Source organism: Arachis stenosperma, chromosome 5, assembly GCF_014773155.1.
Source record: "Arachis stenosperma cultivar V10309 chromosome 5, arast.V10309.gnm1.PFL2, whole genome shotgun sequence".
Taxonomy (NCBI): domain Eukaryota; kingdom Viridiplantae; phylum Streptophyta; class Magnoliopsida; order Fabales; family Fabaceae; genus Arachis; species Arachis stenosperma.
Window position 1 is genome coordinate 86,009,751 of NC_080381.1, and position 24,364 is coordinate 86,034,114.

General features: G+C 38.0%; 1 protein-coding gene across 1 annotated transcript; it reads right to left on the minus strand.

Annotated features, from left to right (window-relative positions):
* Positions 1–18,319: 18,319 nt before the first annotated feature.
* Positions 18,320–22,632, minus strand: LOC130979804 (LRR receptor-like serine/threonine-protein kinase RGI1). Its single transcript, XM_057903353.1, has 3 exons — positions 21,779–22,632; positions 19,387–21,627; positions 18,320–19,053 (listed from the first exon to the last, which is right to left on the minus strand). The coding sequence occupies exons 1-3, from the start codon at positions 22,440–22,442 to the stop codon at positions 18,545–18,547; spliced, it is 3,414 nt and encodes a 1,137-aa protein (XP_057759336.1). The 5' UTR covers positions 22,443–22,632; the 3' UTR covers positions 18,320–18,544.
* Positions 22,633–24,364: the final 1,732 nt, after the last annotated feature.

A 24,364-nucleotide genomic window follows, 5' to 3' on the forward strand; every position in this document is an offset into this window, starting at 1 on the left:
TGTCACAGTACGGCCAATCACCGGTTTGGTTCCCGCCCCTGCTGGAATAGAATCCCTCTTTTGCGTCTGTCACTAACGCCCAGCAGGTTAGAGTTTGAAGCACGTCACAGTCATTCAATCACTGAATCCTACTCAGAATACCACAGACAAGGTTAGACCTTCCGGATTCTCTTGAATGCCGCCTTCAGTTCTTGCCTATACCACGAAGATTCCGATTAAAGAACCCAAGAGATAACTACTCAATCTAAAATAGAACAGAGGTGGTTGTCAGGCACATGTTCATGGTTGAGAATGATGATGATTGTCACGGGTCATCACATTCATCCGGATTAAGAACAAGTGTTATCTTAGAATCGAAACAAGCATGATTGAATAAGAAACAGTAGTAATTGCATTAATCCATCAAGACACAGCAGAGCTCCTCACCCCCAACCATGGGGTTTAGAGACTCATACTGTGGAAAGAAACGTGTAAGAAATGTTATGAGGTCATCAGGTACGGATACAATGTCAAAAGATCCTATAAGTAGTAAACTAGTGTCCTAAGGTTTACAGAAATGAGTAAATGACAGAAAAATCCACTTCCGGGCCCACTTGGTGCGTGCTTGGGCTGAGCAATGAAGGAATTTCGTGTAGAGACCTTTTCTGGAGTTAAACGCCAGCTTTCATGCCAGTTTGGGCGTTTAACTCCAAATTTTATGCCAGTTCCGGCGTTTAACGCTGGAATTTCTGTAGGTGACTTTGAGTGCCGGTTTGGGCCATCAAATCTTGGGCAAAGTATGGACTATTATATATTGCTGGAAAGCCCAGGATGTCTACTTTCCAATGCCGTTGAGAGCGCACCAATTGGGCTTCTGTAGCTCCAGAAAATCCACTTCGAGTGCAGGGAGGTCAGAATCCAACAGCATCTGCAGTCCTTTTCAGTCTCAGGATCAGATTTTTGCTCAGAACCCTCAATTTCAGTCAGAAAATACCTAAAATCACAGAAAAACACACAAACTCATAGTAAAGTCCAGAAAAGTGAATTTTAATTAAAAACTAATAAAAATATACTAAAAACTAACTCAAAAATACTAAAAACATACTAAAAACAATGCCAAAAAGCATACAAATTATCCGCTCATCAAACGATAAAAAGATCTATCCTGAAATTCCATTCTTATTGCCGGATGATGGATGCCAAGAAATGAAGAACAAAATTCAAAAGAGGAGGTGGGAGGAACTTGCATCACCAGCCACCCGATCAATGCCAATATTATAAGAGAGTTTTATGCAAATATCCCAAGGCTTGACATGCGTGAGCCCCCAACATACAAGAGCTATGTGCGGGGAGTGGAAGTAGACTTTAGCTCGGATGCAATCAAGAAAGTCTTGGGGCTAAAGTCAGTCCGCTTTAGTGAACCGGGATACCAACAAAGATTGAATGAAGATCAGGATTATGATGAGATTGCTAGAGATATTTGTATGGAGAACTCCGAGTGGGAAGGAGATGGCAAGAACAAATATAAGTATTTGAAGAGATGTAACCTCACCCCGGAAGCAAAAGGATGGTATGAGTTGATGAAAAGATCAATTCTGGGCACAGTGAACACCTCAGAAGTTAACAGGGAGAGAGCTGTGATGTTGCATTGCATCATTGTGGGAGGAGAGATCAAAGTTCATGAAATCCTTGCAAAAGATATCCAACGGCTTGCTGAGAAGAATTCGGCCGGGTCTTGGTTATACTACCCAAGTACCATTTGGAGGTTGTGTGTGAAGGCTAAAGTACCAATGGAAGATGAGAATCCAATGTGGTTAAGCCAAGGCATGCCCATAACCATTGAAAGAATGACAATGACTCCCGAAGCACATCAAGGCCGAAAACCACATGGAAGAAGGCAAAGAGAAGAACCAATGGAAGAAGATGAGCTACACCTAGAAGAAGAACCACAAGAAGAGGAGGAACAGCCGCACTTTTTCCCACATGGCAATATGGATATGACTCAAATGCAAGAAGCAATTGGAAGATTGTCAGAACAATACACAAGAATTCAAGAAAGGCAAGAAGAGTACCATTCACAATACTTGAAGCATCAACAAGAGCAAAAAGAATGGCAGCTGAAAATGATGAACCAACAAAATGAGTTTGAGTCAAAATTCCTTGCGATGCAAGAAGAGCATGCCTTTCAATCTCATGAAGCATTTGGGAAGTTAGCACAAATGCAGGCCGAAACCATGAGGGCTCTCAATGAGTTTACAACCCTCCAAGATGCAAGATATGAAGTCCAAGCCGATTACAACATTAATGGTCAAATCAAACTGAACTATATTGGAGAACATCTGCACAACATGGATCCAGCATTCCCAATTTTTGATGAGTTTTTCAAAAATAAAAGTGAGGTAGAAGTAAACAAAGCTATGAGCCTTGAAGATAGAGTAGAGGAAGCGATGAATAAAGCTGGGTTCTGGCGGGGTCAACAGCCAACAAACATGGACACAGGGAATGCCAGCAACCAAGTATATGAAAGAAGAAAGAAAAAGCATGACAAATGAAAGGTGGACTTGCTCCTTAATCATCACTACAAAGAAAAAAACATGCATTCTATCTGTTTGAAGTGTCTTTGCATCTTTAAGAAGTTATTTTAATTAATAGTCTTTGCATTATGTTTGTTTATCTTAAAATAAATAAGCTAGTTTAAGTTTGTGCTTGTGTGGTTACTTCCACTTGACTAAAAGCATGTTCTGTCCCCTGCATCTTTAATTCAATAAAAGAAATGTTTGAAGGAAGTGAGATAGTTCTCTGTTAGATAGAAGTATGATAAAAGTAAGTGGTGGTATGTGTGTGATTGTATAAAAGTTCACTTTTAGAGAATAAAGAGCTAGGATGTCTCCTTCTAAGAATAGAGTGGCCTACTGTCTATGAATTTCAATTAAATAAAAATCGTTGGTTAGAAAGAAAAACAAAAAGAAAGAAAGAAAAGAAATAGCCAAAAAGTGGCAGAAAAAAAAAGAGAAACAAAAAGAAACAAGGCTGGACACCAATAGCTTGAACTTTAAAATATATGCCTGTGGTGTCTTTGTACTAGGATCTGCTTGGATTAGTAAGCTCTTTGGAGTGCTTCAACACTTGGTGACTTGGATTAACTAATCCGGGATCATCAGCTGAAAGTCCACTATCAAGAGCAACCTAACTACAAGGCATTTAGTAACCCAAAGAGGTGCTGGGCATCAATATTTTAAGAAGAAATGTGAGCCAAGTGTCCATGGTGAATAATGTGTCAAGTATACAGAAAAGAAAATGAACTTGCTACACATGACACTCAAATAAAGCCTTAGAACAAAGTAATAGCCAGGGATAAAGGAATAATGAGAGGTCATAGCAGTATGGTACTTGAAGCTTGAAGGAGACTTTCTAAGCCTAAGAGTTAGTAAGAAGTGAGTATGTGCATATCCACACAAAACCCCATGAACTACCAATAATATTCTGCTAGCATGAACATCCTCTTCCATTTCATTCTTTCTTCTTAATAATTCATTTCTTGCTTGGGGACAAGCAAGCTTTAAGTTTGGTGTTGTGATGACAAGTCATCTTAGCCTAGTTTCACTAGTCTTTTTCTTTTGTTTTCACTTGAATTATGCACTTTCTTGAGCCATAAGCAAGCCAATTGGGTAGATTTTCATGCTTCCTTTGATTTAATCAACCATATGTGAATTAATGCAATTTCATGAGGTTTTATGCTATATTTGATACATATTGTGAAAGAATGAATATCTCATGATTTTAAGCATAGCTTTGATGTGTTTAGTTGATTAATGATAGGCGAAGAAAGCTTGGAGAAAGGTTGAAGCAAGAAGGAATAACTAGAAGCAAAGAGAGGACAATGAAATAAGTGAAATAGAACCAGGAAGCAAAAAGTTGGACCTGAAGTTAGCCCTCAAACTTTTGCACAAACTTTTGGGTGAAAAGTTAGCCTCAAAGTTAGACCCCTAACTTTTGGGCTAACGTTGGAAATTGAAAATCACTCCCTGGGCTACTAAAGTTTGCGCCAACGTTAGACCCCTAACTTTTGGGCTAACGTTGGCATGAGAAAAACCTCCCTGGCCACCAAAAGTTTGCGCCAACGTTAGCCCCCTAACTTTTGGGCTAACGTTGGCACATGAAAATACAAGGGGAGGGGCAAAAGTTTGCGCCAACGTTAGACCCCTAACTTTTGGGCTAACGTTGGCGCCATAGGTGCACTAGGAAGGGCCAACGTTGGAGCAAAAGTTAGACCCCTAACTTTTGCACCAACGTTGGTATCAGCAAAAGAGGCTAGCTGATATGAAAAGTTGGAGCAAAAGTTAGACCCCTAACTTTTGCTCAAACTTTTACTCCAACTTTTGCAAAACTCCAACCCGGTTCAATTGGTTCACTTTGGTTCCTCTCCAAACTCCAAGAGCAATCAACCAAGGCCTCTTTCAACCCAATTCCACCAAGAGCAAAGGTCCAACTCAAGGCTTGAAGATAATTTGAAGAAAGTGTATAAATAGGATAGAATTCAAGTTCTTCAGGGAGCTTTCCTTTTAAAATTTTCATAATAGTTTTCGGAGTGCTTTGGACATTGAGTGATCTTTAATTTCTTAGTTTGGGGGAAGGAGAATCCCATTCTCTTCCTCTTAGTTTTATTGCTTTCAATTTCAATTACAACTGTCTTGGATCTTGGGTTGGAGAATTGAAGGAATTCTGTTTCAATCTCACCTTGGATCTTGTTTATTTTCACTGCAATTGAATTTCCATTTCTGTTACTTGCTTCTTCATCTAATCTCTTTGCAATTTACAATTTCCTTGCAATTGTTCTTGTTGGATCTAGGAAGGCATTGAGATCTAGACTTGGTTTTCTAGTCTCTTGGGTCCTGAGATCCGGATTTCCCATTTACCACTCCCTGTTTAATGTTTCCATGCTCATTTACTTTTCTGTTTAAGATCCGGTTTGATCCAAGCCATTCTCTAATTCTCTGCTTGTTGCAATTTTACTTTTCCTTGTTTAATTGCTATAAATCCAACTCCCAATTCCCTTTACAATTCACGCCATTTACATTTCTTGCATTTTAAGATTTTGCAATTTACATTTCTTGCGTTCTAAGTTTCCGCCATTTAATTTCTTGTTCTTTAAGATTCAGCACTTTAACTCCTGTTCTCTTTAATTTCATGCCAATTACCCATTCCCTTTACTTTCTATGCAATTTAAATTCTGCAAATCACAAATCACTCAACCAAATCTTGATTCGCTTGACTAAATCAACCACTAAACTAAAATTGCTCAATCCTTCAATCCCTGTGGGATCGACCTCACTCCCGTGAGTTATTATTACTTGATGCGACCCGGTGCACTTGCCGTTGAGTTTTGTGTCGGATCATTTTCCGCACATCAAGGCTTAAGCTCAAATTTGTTTGCTCCAATGGCAGGGATAGAGATGATTCTCCCATAGAAGTCGGGAGTAGGTACAGTAAAGTCACCCAGCACCTTCCTTGCATTGTTGGCATTGTTGTTGTTTTCGGCTGCCATGGGTTCTTCTTCTTTGAAGATTTCTGTTAGGTCCTCTACAGAGAGTTGTGCTTTAGCTTCTTTTAGCTTTCGCTTCAAGGTCCTTTCAGGTTTAGGGTCAGCCTCAACAAGAATGCTTTTGTCTTTGCTCCTGCTCATATGAAAGAGAAGAGAACAAGAAAATATGGAATCCTCTATGTCACAGTATAGAGATTCCTTTAGGTGTCAGAGGAATAGAAAAATAGAAGGAAGAGGTAGAAGAATTCGAACTTATCAAGAAAGATGGAGTTCGAATTGTGCATTAAGGAGGAGTGTTAGTCCATAAATAGAAGGATGTGAGAAGAAGGGAAGAAATTTTCGAAAATTAAGTAAAAAAGATTTTAAAAACATTTTGAAAAATACTAATTGATTTTCGAAAACTAAGAGTGGAAAAGAAATCAAGTGATTTCTGAAAAAGATTTTAAAATTAGAAATCAAAAAGATATGATTGAAAACTATTTTGAAGATGTGATTAGAAGATATGATTGAAAAGATATAGTTTTAAAAAGATATGATTGAGAAGATATGATTTGAAAAATAATTTAAAAAGATTTGATTTTAAAAATCAACAACTTGACTAACAAGAAAAGATATGATTTAGACATTAAACCTTTCTCAACAGAAAAGGCAACATATTTGAAATGTTGAATCAAATCATTAATTGTTACCAAGTATTTTTGAAAAAGGAAAGAAATTAATTTTGAAAATATATGATTGAAAATATATGATTTGAAAAAGATTTGATTTTGAAAAATTTTGAAAACTTGAAAAAAAATTTGAGTTAAAAACAGAATCTTTCCACTTGTGCCATCCTGGCGTTAAACGCCCAGAATGGTATACATTCTGGCGTTTAACGCCCAAATCACTACCCTTTTGGGCGTTAAACGCCCAACCAGGCACCCTGGCTGGTGTTTAAACGCCAGTTTTCCTTCTTCACTGGGCGTTTTGAACGTCCAGCCTTTTCTGTATAATTCCTCTGCTGTATGTTCTGAATCTTCAATTCTCTGTATTATTGACTTGAAAAGACACAAATTAAAATGTTTTTGGATTTTTAATAATGAGGAATAATCAAAATGCAACTAAAATCAAATAAACAATGCATGCAAGACACCAAACTTAGAAGTTTGTATACTACTGACACTAACAAAATGAGAATGCATATGAGAAACAACAAAAATAATAAAGACAAGAGAATTTAAAGATCAGAGCAAGGAAATCATTAAGAACATCTTGAAGATCACTTAAGACACATGAATGAATGCAAGAAGAACAGAAACATGCAATTGACACCAAACTTAACATGAGACACTAGACTCAACAAGAAACATACAATATTTTTGGTTTTTATGATTTTGTAATTTTTTTTGGATTTTTCGAAAATTAAGTGGAAAAGAAAATAAAGATATCAAAATTCTTAATGAGAATTCTAGGAATCATGCAATGTTAGTCTAAAGCTTCAGTCTAAAGAAATTAGACATCGCTAGCCAAGTGATGAGCGGATATTTTATACGCTTTTTGGGGGTAATTTCATGTAGATTTTAGCATGTTTTAATTAGTTTTTAGTTAAATATTATTAGTTTTTAGGCAAAAATCATATTTCTGGACTTTACTATGAGTGTGTGTATTTTTCTGTGATTTCAGGTATTTTCTGGCTGAAATTGGGGGAGCTGAGCAAAAATCTAACTTAGGCTGAAAAAGGACTGCTGATGCTGTTGGATCCTGACCTCCCTGCACTCGAAATGGATTTTCTGGAGCTACAGGAGTTCAATTGGCGCTCCCTCAACGGCGTTGGAAAGTAGACATCCAGGGCTTTCCAGCAATATATAATAGTCCATACTTTTCGCGAATATAGATGACGTAACTTGGCATTGAACGCCAAGTACACGCTGCTGTCTGGAGTTAAACGCCAGAAAAACGTCATGATCCGGAGTTGAACGCCCAAAACACGTCATAACTTGGAGTTCAACTCCAAGAAAAGCCTCTACTCGTGCACATCTTTAGTCTCAGCCCCAGCACACACCAAGTGGGCCCCAGAAGTGGATTTCTGCACCAATTATCTTAGTTTACTCATATTCTGTAAACCTAGGTTACTAGTTTACTATTTAAACAACTTTTAGAGAATTATTTTGTACCTCATGACATTTTCAGATCTGAATTACATACTTTTTGACGGCATGAGTCTCTAAACTCCATTGTTGGGGGTGAGGAGCTTTGCAGCGTCTCGATGAATTAATACAATTCCTTTATTTTCCATTCAAACACGCTTGTTCTTATCTAAGATGTTCATTCGCGCTTAATTATGAAGAAGGTGATGATCCGTGACACCCATCACCTTCCTCAATCCATGAACGTGTGTCTGACAACCACCTCCGTTCTACCTCAGATTGAATGAGTATCTCTTAGATTCCTTAATCAGAATCTTTGTGGTATAAGCCGGATTGATGGCGGCATTCATGAGAATCCAGAAAGTCTAAACCTTGTCTGTGGTATTCCGAGTAGGATTCTGGGATTGAATGACTGTGATGAGCTTCAAACTCCTGAAGGCTGGGCGTTAGTGACAGACGCAAAAGAATCAATGGATTCTATTTCAACCTGATTGAGGACCGACAGATGATTAGCCGTGCTGTGACAGAGCATAGAAACGTTTTCACTGAGAGGATGGGAGGTAGCCATTGACAACGGTGACACCCTACATAGAGCTTGCCATGGAAGGCACTTTGCGTGTGGGAAAAGGATTTCAAGGAAAAGTAGAAATTCAAAGGACAAAGCATCTCCAAAACTCCAACATGTTTCTCATTACTGCACACCAAGTAACAATTTGATTCTCTTTTATTTTTCTAATAATTTTAAACACTTTGACTTCTTACAATTAAATCCAAATAATCTTATTGGCCTCCTGACTAAGATTAATAAAATAAATATAGCTTGCTTCAAACCAATAATCTCCGTGGGATCGACCCTTACTCACGTAAGGTATTACTTGGACGACCCAGTGCACTTGCTGGTAAGTTGTGCAGATCACAAATTCGTGCACCAAGTTTTTGGCGCCGTTGCCGGGGATTATTCGAGTTCGAACAACTAAAGGTTTATTTTATTTCTTAGATTAGGAATAATTTATTTTTATTGTTATAGAGTCATTAAATCTTGATAGGATAGTTTCTTTTCAAAAATTTCTTTTCAAAATTTATTATTCTTCTTAATTGATTGCTAATTTTCGTGAGTTTTAGTGTCTTATTCTAAGTTTGGTGTTAATTGCATATTTTACAATTTTCTTTAAATTTTCGAACTTGTGTTCTTTGTTCTTCATTGATCTTCAAGTTGTTCTTGTTTATTTTTCTTGTTTGATCTTGACTTTTTCTTGTTTTGTGTCTTTTCTTGTTTTTCTTGTGCTTTTTCAAAACATTAACTTTCAAAAATTATACTTTTATCCATAAAAATAACACATCTTTGAAATACGTTACATTTTTAGCTCAGTTGGTTATAGCGGGGGTTTATGTTCTTAACAATTGGGCACTTTCTTTTTAAAATCCTTTTTCAAAAATAATTTTTCTTGATTTAATCTTGTGCCAAACTTTAATTTTAGTGTTTTCTTGTTAATCTTTTCATAATTTTCAAAAATTTTATTAAAGTTTTCTAAAAATTTTAAGTTTGGTGTTCTTCCTTTTGTTCTTGGTGTTCTTGTGAATCTTCAAGGTGTTCTTGAGTTTTTCTTGTGTTTTGATCTTAAAATTTTTAAGTTTGGTGTTCCTTGGTGTTTTCCCTCCAAAATTTTCGAAAATAAGGAACATTGGATCTAAAAATTTTAAATCTTGTGTCTTTTGCATATTTTTCTCTTTCATCATAAAATTCAAAATTCAAAAAAATATATACTTTCTAACTAATTTTGAACTACATTTCTCGAAAACTCTATATAAAAATTCAATTTTCAATTTCAAAATATTTCCAATTTCTTTTATTTATTTTGTTTTTATTTTATTTTATAAAAATTAATTTTTATAAAATAAAATAATATCAACATATATACCATCTCTTTTATTCCATCATGGAACTAAGTGGGAATGAACAGTCTAGGAGGACTCTGGGGCCATATGCTAACCCCACTACTGCTTCATATGGGAGTAGTATTTGTATACCCTCCATTGAAGTTAGTAGCTTTGAGTTGAATCCTCAGCTCATTATCATGGTGCAGCAAAACTGTCAGTATTCTGGTCTTCCACATGAAGAACCTACAGAGTTTCTGACACAATTTTTGCAAATTGCTGACACAGTACATGATAAGGAAGTGGATCAGGATGTCTACAGATTATTACTGTTTCCATTTGCTGTAAAAGATCAAGCTAAGAGGTGGTTAAATAACCAGCCTAAGAACAGCATAAAAACATGGAAGCAGCTGCCAGAAAAATTACTGAATCACTATTTCCCTCCAAAACGGATGACACAGCTAAGGCTAAGCATCCAAGGCTTCAAACAAGGAGATAATGAATCTCTTTATGATGCCTGGGAGAGATACAGAGAGATGCTAAGAAAATGCCCCTCTGAAATATTTTCAGAATGGGTGCAATTAGACATCTTCTACTATGGGCTTACAGAAAAAGCTCAGATTTCTCTAGACCACTCAGCTGGTGGATCTATACATATGAGAAAAATAATTGAAGAAGCTCAAGAGCTTATTGATACAGTTGCCAGAAATCAACATCTGTACCTAAGCAGTGAATCTTCCATGAAAGAAGAAGCTAAAACAGTAACTGCTGAACTCAGTCCAGTGGATCAGGCTAATGAATTCAATCAGCAATTAGACTTTCTAACTCAGCAGCTAGCCGAATTCAAGGAAATATTACAGGAAACAAGAATGGCTAACAGGAATATGGAAGTGCAATTAAAGCAGACAGAAAAGCAACTGTCAAAATAAATAGCAGATGAATGCCAAGCAGTTCAATTAAGAAGTGGGAAAACATTAAATACCTCACTTCAAAGCAGCAGGAAACCAAGAAATGAACAATTGGTTACTCAAAATCCCTCTGAGGACAGTCAGAGCCCAGAGAGGAATAAAGCTGGCGCTGAACGCCCAGACCATGCTCATTCCTAGCGTTCAACGCCAGAAACAAGCATGAATCCGGCGTTGAACGCCCAAAGGGAGCATGGTTCTGGCGTTCAAACGCCAGTAACAAACAAGGAGGTGGCGTCTAACGCCACTCCAGCTTCCACCCCTGGCATTCAAATGCCATTGGGGGATCAGTCACATACAAGTGCTGATGACAACCCTTCTAAAAAGGCTTCCCAACCCACTTCTGTAGGTAATAAAACTGCAGCAACTAAGGTTGAGGAATACAAAGCCAAAATGCCTTATCCTCAAAAACTCCGCCAAGCGGAACAGGATAAGCAATTTGCCCGCTTTGCAGACTACCTCAGGACTCTTGAAATAAAGATTCCGTTTGCAGAAGCACTTGAGCAAATACCATCTTATGCTAAGTTCATGAAAGAGATCTTAAGTCATAAGAAGGATTGGAGGGAAACTGAAAAAGTTTACCTCACTGAAGAATGCAGTGCAGTCATTCTGAAAAGCTTACCTGAGAAGCTTAAAGATCCTGGGAGCTTTATGATACCATGCACATTAGAGGGCACTTGCACCAAGCAAGCTTTATGTGATCTTGGGGCAAGTATCAACCTAATACCTGCATCTACTATCAGAAAGCTTGGTTTAACTGAAGAAATCAAACCAACCAGGATATGTCTTCAACTTGCTGATGGTTCCATTAAATACCCATCAGGCGTGATTGAGGACATGATTGTCAAGGTTGGGCCATTTGCCTTTCCTACTGACTTTGTGGTGCTGGAAATGGAGGAGCACAAGAGTGCAACTCTCATTCTAGGAAGACCTTTCCTAGCTACTGGCCGAATCCTCATTGACGTCCAAAAAGGGGAAGTAACCTTGAGAGTCAATGAGGAGGAGTTCAAGTTGAATGTTGTCAAAGCCATGCAACATCCAGACACCCCAAATGACTGCATGAGTGTTAATATTATTGACTCTCTGGTAAGAGAGGTCAATATGGCTGAGAGTCTCGAATCAGAGCTAGAGGACATCTTTAAAGATGTTCAGCCTGACTTGAAGGAATCAGAGAGAATAGTAGAACCTCTGAAAGTCCCTCAGGAAGAGGAGAAACCCCCAAAACCCGAGCTCAAACCATTACCACCATCCCTAAAATATGCATTTTTGGGAGAAGGTGATACCTTTCCTATAATTATAAGCTCTACCTTAGAGCCACAGGAAGAGGAAGCACTAATTCAAGTGCTAAGGACACACAAGACAGCTCTTGGGTGGTCCATCAGTGATCTTAAGGGCATTAGCCCAGCCAGATGCATGCACAAGATCCTATTGGAGGGTGACGCCAAGCCTGTGGTCCAACCACAAAGGCGGCTGAACCCAGCCATGAAGGAAGTAGTATAGAAAGAGGTCACTAAGCTACTAGAGGCTGGGATTATTTATCCTATTTCTGATAGCCCCTGGGTGAGCCCTGTCTAAGTTGTCCCTAAGAAAGGTGGCATGACAGTGGTTCATAATGAAAAAAATGAACTGGTTCCTACAAGAACAGTTATTGGATGGCGTATGTGTATTGATTACAGAAGGCTCAATACAGCTACCAGAAAGGATCATTTCCCTTTACCATTCATAGACCAGATGCTGGAAAGACTGGCAGGTCATGAATACTACTGCTTCCTGGATGGATATTCAGGTTATAATCAAATTGCAGTAGATCCAAAAGATCAAGAGAAAACGGCATTCACATGTCCATCTGGAGTATTTGCATACAGAAGGATGCCATTTGGCCTGTGCAATGCACCTGCAACCTTTCAGAGGTGCATGCTCTCAATTTTCTCTGATATGGTGGAAAAATTTCTGGAAGTCTTCATGGATGACTTTTCAGTGTTTGGAGACTCATTCAGCTCCTACCTTAACCATTTAGCACTTGTTCTAAAGAGATGCCAACAGACTAACCTGGTTTTAAACTGGGAGAAGTGTCACTTTATGGTGACTGAAGGAATTGTCCTTGGGCACAAAATCTCGAACAAGGGGATAGAGGTGGATCAAGCTAAGGTAGAGGTAATTGAAAAATTACCACCACCTGCCAATGTTAAGGCAATCATAAGCTTTCTGGGGCATGCAGGATTCTACAGGAGGTTTATAAAGGATTTTTCGAAAATCGCCAAACCTCTGAGCAACCTGCTAGCTGCTGACATGCCATTTATCTTTGATAAAGAGTGTCTGCAAGCATTTGAGACTTTGAAAGCTAAATTGGTTACAGCACCAATCATCTCTGCACCAGACTGGACATTACCATTTGAATTAATGTGTGATGCCAGTGACCATGCTATTGGTGTAGTGTTGGGACAAAGGCATGACAAGCTTCTGCACGTCATTTACTATGCCAGCCGTGTTTTAAATGACGCACAGAAAAATTACACAACCACAGAAAAAGAGCTACTTGCAGTGGTTTACGCCATTGACAAATTCAGATCCTATTTAGTAGGATCAAAAGTGATTGTGTATACTGATCATGCTGCTCTTAAATATCTACTCACAAAGCAGGATTCAAAACCCAGACTTATAAGATGGGTGTTGCTTCTGCAAGAGTTTGATATAGAAATAAGAGACAGAAAAGGAACAGAAAATCAAGTAGCAGATCACCTGTCCCGAATAGAACCAGTAGAAGGGGCGTCCCTCCCTCTCACTGAGATCTCTGAAACCTTTCCGGATGAGCAACTCTTTGCCATCCAGGAAGTGCCATGGTTTGCAGACATTGCAAACTACAAGGCAGTGAGATTCATACCCAAAGAGTATAGTAGACAGCAAACAAAGAAGCTGATCACGGATGCAAAGTATTATCTTTGGGATGAGCCATATCTCTTTAAGAGATGTGCAGACGGAGTAATCCGTAGATGTGTGCCTAAGGAAGAAGCACAGAAGATCCTATGGCACTGCCATGGATCACAGTATGGAGGACATTTTGGAAGTGAGCGAACAGCCACAAGAGTCCTGCAATATGGCTTCTACTGGCCTACTCTCTATAAAGACTCCCGAGTGTTTGTACTTAATTGTGATAGTTGCCAAAGATCTGGCAATCTACCTCACAGTTATGCCATGCCTCAACAAGGGATCTTGGAGATTGAGTTGTTTGATGTATGGGGCATTGACTTCATGGGACCTTTCCCACCATCATACTCAAACACTTATATTCTGGTGGCAGTGGATTATGTATCCAAATGGGTGGAGGCTATTGCAACACCCACCAATGACACTAAAACAGTGTTAAAATTCCTCCAGAAACACATCTTCAGCAGATTTGGTATCCCTAGAGTATTAATCAGTGATGGGGGCACCCATTTCTGCAATAAACAGCTTTACTCTGCTCTGGTTCGTTATGGAGTTAGCCATAGGGTAGCTACTCCATATCACCCACAAACTAATGGGCAAGCTGAAGTCTCAAATAGAGAACTCAAAAGAATCCTGGAACGGACTGTAATTTACCGTAGAAGGGATTGGGCAAGAAGCTTGGATGATGCTCTGTGGGCATACAGAACAGCATTCAAGACCCCTATAGGGACCTCTCCATACCAGCTTGTGTATAGAAAGGCATGTCACTTGCCAGTGGAACTGGAACACAAGGCCTACTGGGCAACCAGATTCCTAAACCTTGATGCCAAGTTAGCTGGAGAAAAATGATTGCTCCAGTTAAATGAGCTAGAGGAATTTAGACTCAATGCTTTCGAGAAAGCAAAGATTTATAAAGAGAAAGCGAAAAGATGGCATGATAAGAAATTGTCATCCAGAGTCTTTGAGCCGGGGCAGAAAGTTCTGCTATTTAATCCTAGGCTCAAATTATTCCCCGGGAAATTAAAATCCCGGTGGAGAGGTCCATATGTAATCACAAACGTATCACCATATGGATACATAGGGCTTCAGGATAATGACTCTAACAAAAAGTTCATTGTTAATGGACAAAGAGTTAAACATTATCTTGAAGGCAATTTCGAGCAAGAATGCTCAAAACTGAGACTTAATTAAAGCTCAGTAATAGTCCAGCTAATGACATAAAAGAAGCGCTTGCTGGGAAGCAACCCAGCCAATCACAAAATTTAATTTTATTTGTTTCTGTTGATTTTTACAGGTATAGGTCAAAATATCTTCAAGGTAAAAAAGCAATTGATTGGATTCACAGAGTTAAAGGGGAATTTGGAAGTTCACTGGCGAAAAAAGGCCAGTAAGAAACATTTTGGGCGTTGAACGCCCAAAAGAAGCACCCACTAGGCGTTCAACGCCAGTAAGGGTAGCCATCTGGGCGTTAAACGCCAGAAAGGAGCATCTTTTGGCCGTTAAACGCCAGAAAGAAGCACCTTCTGGGTGTTTAACGCCAGATTGATAGCATCCTGGGCGTTCAGAAAAACGCCCAGTGACAAAGGACTTCCTGGCGTTCAACGCCAGAAAGATGCATCACCTGGGCGTTGAACGCCCAGAAGAAGCAACATTTGGGCGTTAAACGCCCAAAACATGCAGCATTTGGGCGTTTAACGCCAGGATGGTGGGGAGGAGGTAAAATTCATTTTTCTTTACAAATTTTCTAAATTTTTATGTTTCAATTCATAATTTCTTGCATCAACATGTTTCAAAATGTCATCCTTCAAATCAAATTGGTTTTCTAAGAACCCTAATTTCTAAAATCCCTTTTTCAAAAATTTCAAATATATCTTAATCCATAAGGACAAATTATTTTTCAATCCAATCCAACTCTTTTAAAGTTTGTTTTCAAAACTCAATTATCTTTTTAAAATCTTTTTCAAAATTAAAAATTCAAATCTATCTTTTTAATTATTATTCATATCTTTCTCTTTTTAAACTATATCTTTTTCTTATCATATCTATCTTTTATAAATCATATCTTCTATCTTATCTTTTTCTTATTTTCGAAAATTCCCACCCCCTCCCCATATATTGAATTCGGCGCCCCTCTCATCATCACCATGCCACACTTGCTCTCCTCCTATCCCTCTTCTTTCTTCTCTTTTGCTTGAGGATAAGCAAAACTCTAAGTTTGGTGTGTTTATCCGTGATCACAAAAACATGCTCATTAAGATCATGGCTCCTAAAGGAAAACAACCCACCCCAAGAGGCAAGAAAGAGAATACTCTAAAGCCACTTTGGAATCAAGGGAAGTTCTTAACTAAAGAACATTCAGACCATTACTACAAAATAATGAGTCACAGATCAGTGATCCCGGAAGTCAAATTTGATCTGAAAGAAGATGAATATCCGGAGATCCAAGAGCAAATTCGAAACAGGAACTGGGAAATTCTGGCCAATCCTGAAACGAAAGTGGGAAGGAACATGGTTCAGGAGTTCTATGCTAATCTATGGCAGACAGACAGGCAAAGAATAATTGGAGCTGCTCTCTATGACCATCGGACCTTAGTCAGAGGAAAGATTGTTCATACCCATCCTGACAAGATCAAGGAGATATTTAAGCTTCCTCAACTGAAAGATGACCCAGACTCCTTTAATAGGAGAATGATGAGGATAAATAAAGGCCTAGACAAGATTCTAGAGGATATATGCATCCCTGAAGTCAGGTGGACCACCAGCACCACTGGCACCCCAATTCAACTCAAAAGAGAAGATCTAAAACCAGTAGCCAGAGGCTGGCTGGATTCCATTGGGCGTTCTATATTACCCACCAGCAACCGTTCTGAAGTTACCATTAAAAGAGCAGTAATGATTCACTGCATCATGTTGGGAAAAGAAGTAGAAGTCCATCAACTGATCTCATGTGAGCTATACAAAATAGCAAACAGGAATTCCAAGGACGCCAGATTGGCCTATCCAAGCTCAATTTCTATGCTCTGTAAAGATGCCGGAGTGAAGATGGGAATAACAGAGTATATCCCAGTTGAGAGGCCAATCACTGGAATATCAATGGTCAGACAACAGCAACAAGATGATTCAGCCAAGAGGAGAGCACAGGAAGCCCTTCCAGAACTGCCTCAATTCGAATATTGGGGACATCTTCAGGCTTCTATTTCCAAATTGCAAGAAGCTATGGACCAAATAAAGGAAGAACAGAACAATCAAAGTAGCATGCTTTGCAAACTGCTTAAGGAACAGGAAGAGCAAGGGCGTGATCTAAGGGAGCTGAAGCGCCAAAAATTAATCCTTGAAAAGCACCCCACAGATTAGAGGAACATATACTCCTCAAAACAACAGGTTGTTGAGTTCCAATTTTTATGCTTTAACTTAGTGATAGTGTTATTATAGAAATTTACCTTAAGAGATATATAGTAGTAGTAATTGATGTGCGGAAAACGATCCGACACAAAACTCACCGGCAAGTGTACCGGGTCGCATACCATAGTTGTGGTAGAGACTGGATGTAGGTTGCATGGCATAAGGCAACTGAACCAAGATACTTGATGGTGTTAGCTTCTCTCTTCCCTTCTCTATTTTGTTTTCTGATATTCATGAGACAAAATGAAATTGTCTTATAATTTTTTCGCTGCTAAGTTCAAACAGTTTCAGATTGAAAGTTTATTTTAAAAGGGTTATTTCATTAAAGTAAAAGAAGGTCATAGATTCAACCCCCTTCTCTAAGCCTTCTACTACCTTCAAGACATTGTAGGGCAGTGCTGACATCCTCATGATTGAGTAGTTCGGTGTTGGGTTCTACTCTGCGTACTTGGTTGCCGATAAGATGATTGTGGCAACCAAGCATAACGATGATGAGCAGTACAATTGGTAATTCTAGCTTGGTAGACCATTCACTATGACCAATGATACCAATGGGTAGAAACTCAGAAGAGAAACTAAATTTCCCTCTTTCTCAAGGAGGATCAGGTAAAGAACAACATATTTATTTGTGAATGAATTTATTTAGAAACATAGTGAGATATATACATCAATTTGAATTATTGTGCATGCTTAGTTTTTAGACTTTAGGAAAAAGATTTGTAATGTTTCACAAATTTTTTAATTGAAAGTTAATTTAATTTGAGCTTGTAACTGGAGATAATGACTGAGTAATTGACATTATTTTTTGTTTTAATAGCTGGAGTACTTAGAGAAGAAGAGGATTAAGGATCTTGTAAAGAAGCACTAAGAATTAATTCAGTATTCTATTTATCTTTGGATTGAGAAGATTATTGAAAAAGATATCAGTGATGATGAAAACGATGAATCATAAAAGGAAGAGGAAGATGATGTTGAGGAAGTTGATGAAGAGAAGGAAAAGGACTCCATGATGAAGAAGATCAAGGAAGTTTCTCATGCAACACATAAACAAAAGATGAACGGGAGAAGAAAAGACAAAGAACAGAAGAGAAGAGATGATGAAAATTGGGGGCGAAAGAGGATTAGAATTTTGTAATTTAAGATGAACTAATTTGGGTTTTAAAAAATAAATTTAGGGACCAATTTGAGCACATTAGCGTACAACTAGAATCCCAAATTGAAACTTAACAGAACACATTAGCTCCGTTAAGACGACAGTTCACTCAGGAACGGACATGAATTCACTTAATTGGTCATTTATGAAAGTTAGGAATTTAATTGATGCGCAATTTGAATTTAAGGGACCAAATTAAATATTTACTCATAAAGAAATAGTTCATATATATCATACAATAATAGGTAAATGAATTATTTAACAAAATACAAAATTAGAATATTTAGTTTTGTCAAACAAAATAAGAACTGAAAGAAGCAGAAATTAAACTCTAACAATGACTGGATTTTATTTCTATGCTGACATAATCTGAATTTGATAAATTTGATCTTACATTCCATTTTTGGATACACACCATTACCAATGACATTCTCAAAGTCACATATTTAGTTTCTTGGTCTATTTTCTTCATTTTAATTAAAGTATAATAAATTTACAAACTTATAAAGACCAATAAACATAAAAGAGAAGGAAAGTGATCACAAGAACAAGAAGCTTATGCCCTCCAAATTTATCATTAGAATCCCATCTTAGCACTATAAGATGAATGAAGCAATGAAGACACAGAGAAGCTCGTGTTATTATTAATCTTTGAATTCAAACGTTGCATCATTGGCACCGACGAAGATGCTGCCATAACTCCACCAGAAGAACATTTATTGCCATCATTCGCAGGCGAATCCTTTAGAAGTGCGTCGAATTTCGCAGACTCCTCCCTTTCTTGCTTTATCTCCTTGAGCATCGCGGCGATGTCTCTCATCGTCGGCCTTTCTTCTGGGGACGGATTTACACATAACATGGCTATTCCCAAAGCTTGCATCATTTCCTCTATTTCTGATTCTGTCCTAGAGAGTAACCTAGGATCAAGAACATCAAGCCCTTTTTTCTGTCTCACCCAATCAACAACATGTAGACCATCCGGGATTGTTGGATCGATCGGTTGCTTTCCTGTCAAGACTTCTAACAAAACTATTCCGTAGCTATACACATCACTTTTCTCTGTGATCTTCATCATGTAGCCATATTCTGAAACAAATCCAAATGAATCATCTAGTGTATATTAAGAATAAAAATAAAAATAATTTTATATGCATTGACAGTGATATTGTAAAAAACTATCAACCAATCTTGGAAGTGAAAAATTCATTGTGGCTAGTTATTAACTTTTTGTAGTGAGTAGTTTCCTACGCTGAGTTGACACGTTCTTGTAATTTATTAGATAATATATAACTCCTTAATATTTATTTTCCTGTGAAATTTCATCTAATTGAACACTTTCTATAGAGCATAAAAGTTGTGACTTATTCTGAAGAACAGAAGCATATTTGCAAGAAAGGAACAAGTAAAACACACACTAACCTGGAGCAATGTATCCATAAGAACCGGCAACGGTATTGGAAGATCTGCCGAAATCGCCGTCGTCAACTAGCTTAGCCAAGCCAAAATCAGCAATATAAGGCTCAAATTGAATGCCAATGAGGATGTTATTGGCTTTGATATCTCTATGAACTATAGGAGGAACACAATCATGATGAAGATATGCAATTCCTTGAGCAGCACCCAACAAGATTCTATACCTCAATTCCCATTCCAAACAAGTCCCAGTCCTCTCATGGAGCAAACTGCTTAAGCTCCCATTCGGCATGTAATCGAAAATGAGCAATCTGGCTTTCCTGTTCCAGCAGCATCCCAAGAACCTCACAATGTTCTTGTGGCGGATCGAGCCGAGAGTCCTCACCTCGGCCGAGAAAGAATCACGAACTCTGGTCTTTTCGTCTAACACCTCCCCTGCATCTGTTGTAGGCCACAGCTTCTTCACTGCAATCACTTCTCCGCTGTCCATCTCGGCACGATACACTACGCCGGAGCATCCCTTTCCGATTATATTCCTGTCAACCAAACGCCTTAGTACTTGCTCAACCGTGAAATTCAGCTTCTGGAATGGTATGAATTGCCATGACCATGATTCTCCTAACTCTGAATCATCATCTCTAATTGTTCTTCTGGCTTTTATTACAGCAGTTATTCCCATAACAATCATTATCACAGTTAGAGCTATGAGTAAACCAATAGCCACTTTAATCCTTCGAGACTTCTTTGCCTCGTTCGCATTCAAGGCCGTGCCAGAGTCTTTCACAAAGCAGTAGTCCTGACCTGATGTGCACAGGCCTTGGTTTCCGGCGAGGTCTTTTGGCGATAACTGCCTGAAAAGCTTGTTATCCGGAAGATAACCGGAGAACTTGTTGTACGAAACATTAAGGGAGACAAGATTGTCTAACTCTTCCAAAGGCTGCAAATTCCCTTCCAACTGGTTATGTGAAAGGTCTAACATGGAAAGCTTGCTAAGTGCAGATATCTGAGCCGGAATTTGCCCGCTGAGAAAATTGCAGCTCAGATTGAGAGCGATTTCTAGTGACTCCATCCGGACTAGCTCAGCCGGTATGCTACCGGTGAGCTGATTACTGCTAAGATCAAGCAATTGCAGATTTGAACATAGGCTCAGCGACGCTGGAATCAGTCCGGAAAGCAAGTTCTTTCCTAAGATAAGCTTGCTTAGAGATACAAGGTGGCCCAAACTCGCAGGAACTGGACCTGAAAACTTGTTGGAAGATGCATCCAATACTTGAAGGGAATAAAGTGTTGACATAGAATTTTGCAATGGTCCTTCTAAGTTGTTGCCACTCAAGTCTATCATTTGCAGCTCTGAGCAGCCTACTATCTCTTCAGGAACCGGCCCTGAAAGCTGGTTCCCGGAGAGATCAAGAAAGTTTAAGCTCTTGAGGCTGCCTATGGTCTTGGGAATACTACCAGTGATTCTGTTGTTTCCAAGCCTCAACCTTACAAGAGAGCTGCAGCTACCTATCTCTGAAGGTATAGATCCTGATAAGTCGTTTGAGATGAGAAGCAGCTTTGTTAAGTTCTGGAGGCGAAATAGGCTTGCCGGAACGCTTCCGTTTAGCGTGTTTCGAGACAAGTCCAGTGCCTGCAGGGTGCTGCAGTTTCCTAAACTTGATGGAATGCTACCTCCAAGCTGGTTCTGCCAAGCGAAAAACACCATTAGGTTCGACAACTGGCCTAGCTCGGGTGGAATCAAACCTGAAAGCTGGTTTGTATCAACTTGCAACTGCTGAAGGTTCTTTGCATTCGAGAGCGACGAAGGTATCGAGCCAGACACGTTGTTGTCACTAATCATAAACTCTTCAAGATTCAAAAGATTTCCTAAAGACAGAGGAATGGATCCAGATATAGAATTCAAAGAGAAGTCAATTTTTCTCAAACTTGTGCAGTTTCCAATGTCTTCGGGTATAGCACCAACAAGACTATTCTGCCATAGAAACAACTGTTGCAGATTCTGAAGCTTTCCAAGCTCAGGTGGAATGGAACCTGAGAGGCTATTCTCATAGAGGAACAAATCAACAAGCTCAGAACAGTTACCTAACTCTCTTGGAATCTCACCTGAGAGCATTGTGGTGTAAATTGACAGAGTTTGAAGCTTGCTTAGTTTTCCCAATGAAACTGGCAATGAGCCTGAGATTCTTGTATCAGCTAGCCCCAACACTGTTAAATTGATGCATTCTCCAAACTGTTCAGGTATCTTACCTATGTTCGACAAACACGAACACGAGTATTAGATATGATACACTACAATGCAATATGCAAACACAACATTGACTTAAGAAGTTTGAAGTAGCAGTATTTGATGCAGATATGCATACGCGAAGTATTTATAAAGATTCTTATAGGATCTTACCAACTATGTCTTTGTTCCCTCCGGCTCTAAGAACCTCAAGATTCGACAACTTTCCAAGCTCCTTTGGGATAACCCCACTAAGCTGGTTATCAAAAAGGAGAAGACTCTTTAGTCCAATGCAGTTGCTTAACTCGACTGGGATCTTCCCCGAAAGCTGGTTAGAGTTCAAGGACAAGTTGACAAGATTGTGAAGCTTTCTAATGGAGGAAGGTATTGAACCAACAAGGTTGTTAGAGCTTAAGTCAAGAACAGTGAGTGAAGTGCAGTCACCAATGTCTTGAGGGATTTGTCCAGTGAGATTTGAATCAGAGATGACAAGCTTCTGAAGGAACTTGAATGAAGAAAGGTTTGAAGGTAGTGGAAGCTCAAGAGGGGTGGATTCTATGGTGATCTCAGTTACAGAACCGAGTGTGGAACATGTTATGCAGGTCCAGTTGCATGGGTTTGAGTCATGGATGTTCCAGTTGGACAATAACAATGGTGGTGGTGAAGAAGAACTATGGAGCCAAGAAAATAGAGCAGAAGCTTCGTTGTTATTACTGTTCGTAGAACAGAATGCAATACCATAGAGAAAAGTAGTGTGAAAGAGAAGAATGAAACAAAAGAATGAATAAGAAGAAATGAAGAAGAAGGAAGAGGGTTGTTGTTGCCTCGAGTTTTGCATTGAAAACTATGGAACATTTGCCTCAAATTCCAAACCTTTCTTCTTCTTCTTTGCTTTGTGCACCTTATTTCATTGGGTTTTGCAACTCTTTTTTTGTGAGTAATGTTTGCTATTACTATTACTATGTGGTTTTCTTGCTTCGAACTCAATGAAACTAAACTAAACCCAGAGAGAGTAACAAAGGCTATGAAGTTTTTAAGTTCACATTAGAGAACATAAAAAATAGATTAAAGTCCAATTTAACGCCTAGAGATTAGAAAAATCTGAAGCAGTAGCAGCAAAAAGAAAAGAAAAGAAAAGAGTACCAGCACCACCACACCTAAGATGCTTCTTTGTGTCTAAGCAAGTGTGTTATTAGAATAATGGAGGCTATGGCAGGCGGTGCTTATTATAACTATTGAGCTCAATTGACTACATTGCATAGCATTATATATGGTCTTTGTTTATTGTTGAGCTCCTAGTACTCTGTCAGTGTTTTATGCTATTTTATTTGTATGGTTAAAATAAAATAAATTTGAGGGGGCAGAAATTGTCTTTATTTTTAGTACGTGTCACAAGCTTCAATTATGTCTAGTGTGGCACTAATTCATAACTTGATACTCTTTCGTAAAATTATTTTTTTGTAAAACCACCGATTTATACATGTAATTAACAGTATGAATATTTTTAGCGGGTAGTAGAATTCGGGTAAAAAAATTGAAATTGGGGGAAATGTGTTAATTCGTTAGAATCGCCCGGTGAGGTGATTTGTTTGAATATAATGAGAAAGTTTATGGAATAAACTTTATAGGTATCAGAACTAATTTTTTATATTTTTTAAAATTAATTTTTAGAATAGTTAAAATAAGCTAAATTTATTAAGTCAATTCATTTATTTATTTAAACGGATGATTTTGTTTTTAAAATTAAATTTATTTAAATTTTGGGGTAAACAAACTAAATAGACGGCACATTTATTTTTTTATATTTTTCAAAAAATAATAGCACTTTTAACTAAATATTCTGTCCAATTCGACTTAAAAATCCAATCTATCAAAATAATTATTTATTTAAATTTTTTTACCTAAAAGTGATATTTTTTGTTAAAAGATTTTTTGAAAACTAAAATAAAAAAGTGAATGGACCAGTTTGTTTAATCCATTGGGTTAGTCATAAATGGTCCTAACTGAAAAACTATGGCTAGTGAATAATGTAGACTTAAATCGACTTATGGTAAATGAATCTGGCTGGCCCGTTTGACAACCTTATAGCCAAGCAGTCAATTTTTCAAAAGATTATGATTTTAAAAGTCCTAAAACTAGTTTTACGCTAAAAAAATACGCGCCCTTTCACTTCCATTCACCTCTTTCTCCGCGTTCCTTCTCCGGATCAGTATCGCTTCCACCTCTCCAGAGTCAAGAAGCCAAACGAGAGGAAGTTAACATAGATGTTGGTCCAGAGTCAAGAAGCCAAACGAGAGGAAGTTAACATAGATGTTGGAAATTAAAGTTCCGTCCCTCCCTCTTGTTGCAGCATTTTTTTCAATAATTTTAGATATTTCTTCTTATTCAATTATGGATGATTATCTTTAGTAATGTTGGATGATTCTTTTTAATAGGTTTTGGATGATTCTTTTTAATAGTTTTAGATTTTCTTTTTCTTAGATTTTCAATGTATTTTTTTATAGGTTTTGGATGTTCTTTTTCTTATGTTTGGATGTTTTTTTTAGGATTCGAATTATTTTTTAAATAATTTTAAATTTTTTTTGTTAATTTTCGGATATTTCTTTATCTTATGTTTTAGAAAAAAAAATCCAAAACTTAACTAAAAAATATCTAAAATCATAGAAAAAAAATTCAAAACCTAATAAAAAAATTCAAAATCTTTAAAAAGATCGTCCAAAATCTAACAAAATAAAACATTTTAAATCATAGAATAAAAAT

Bases quoted from the DNA above. Each gene is read 5' to 3' on its own strand.
- LOC130979804 (XM_057903353.1), bottom strand. From the start codon at position 22,442: ATGCAAAACTCGAGGCAACAACAACCCTCTTCCTTCTTCTTCATTTCT. The intron at 21,628-21,778 runs GTAAGATCCTAT...TGTCGAACATAG, and splicing joins AGGGAACAAAGACATAGTTG to GTAAGATACCTGAACAGTTT. The intron at 19,054-19,386 runs GTTAGTGTGTGT...GATTTGTTTCAG, and splicing joins TTATGGATACATTGCTCCAG to AATATGGCTACATGATGAAG.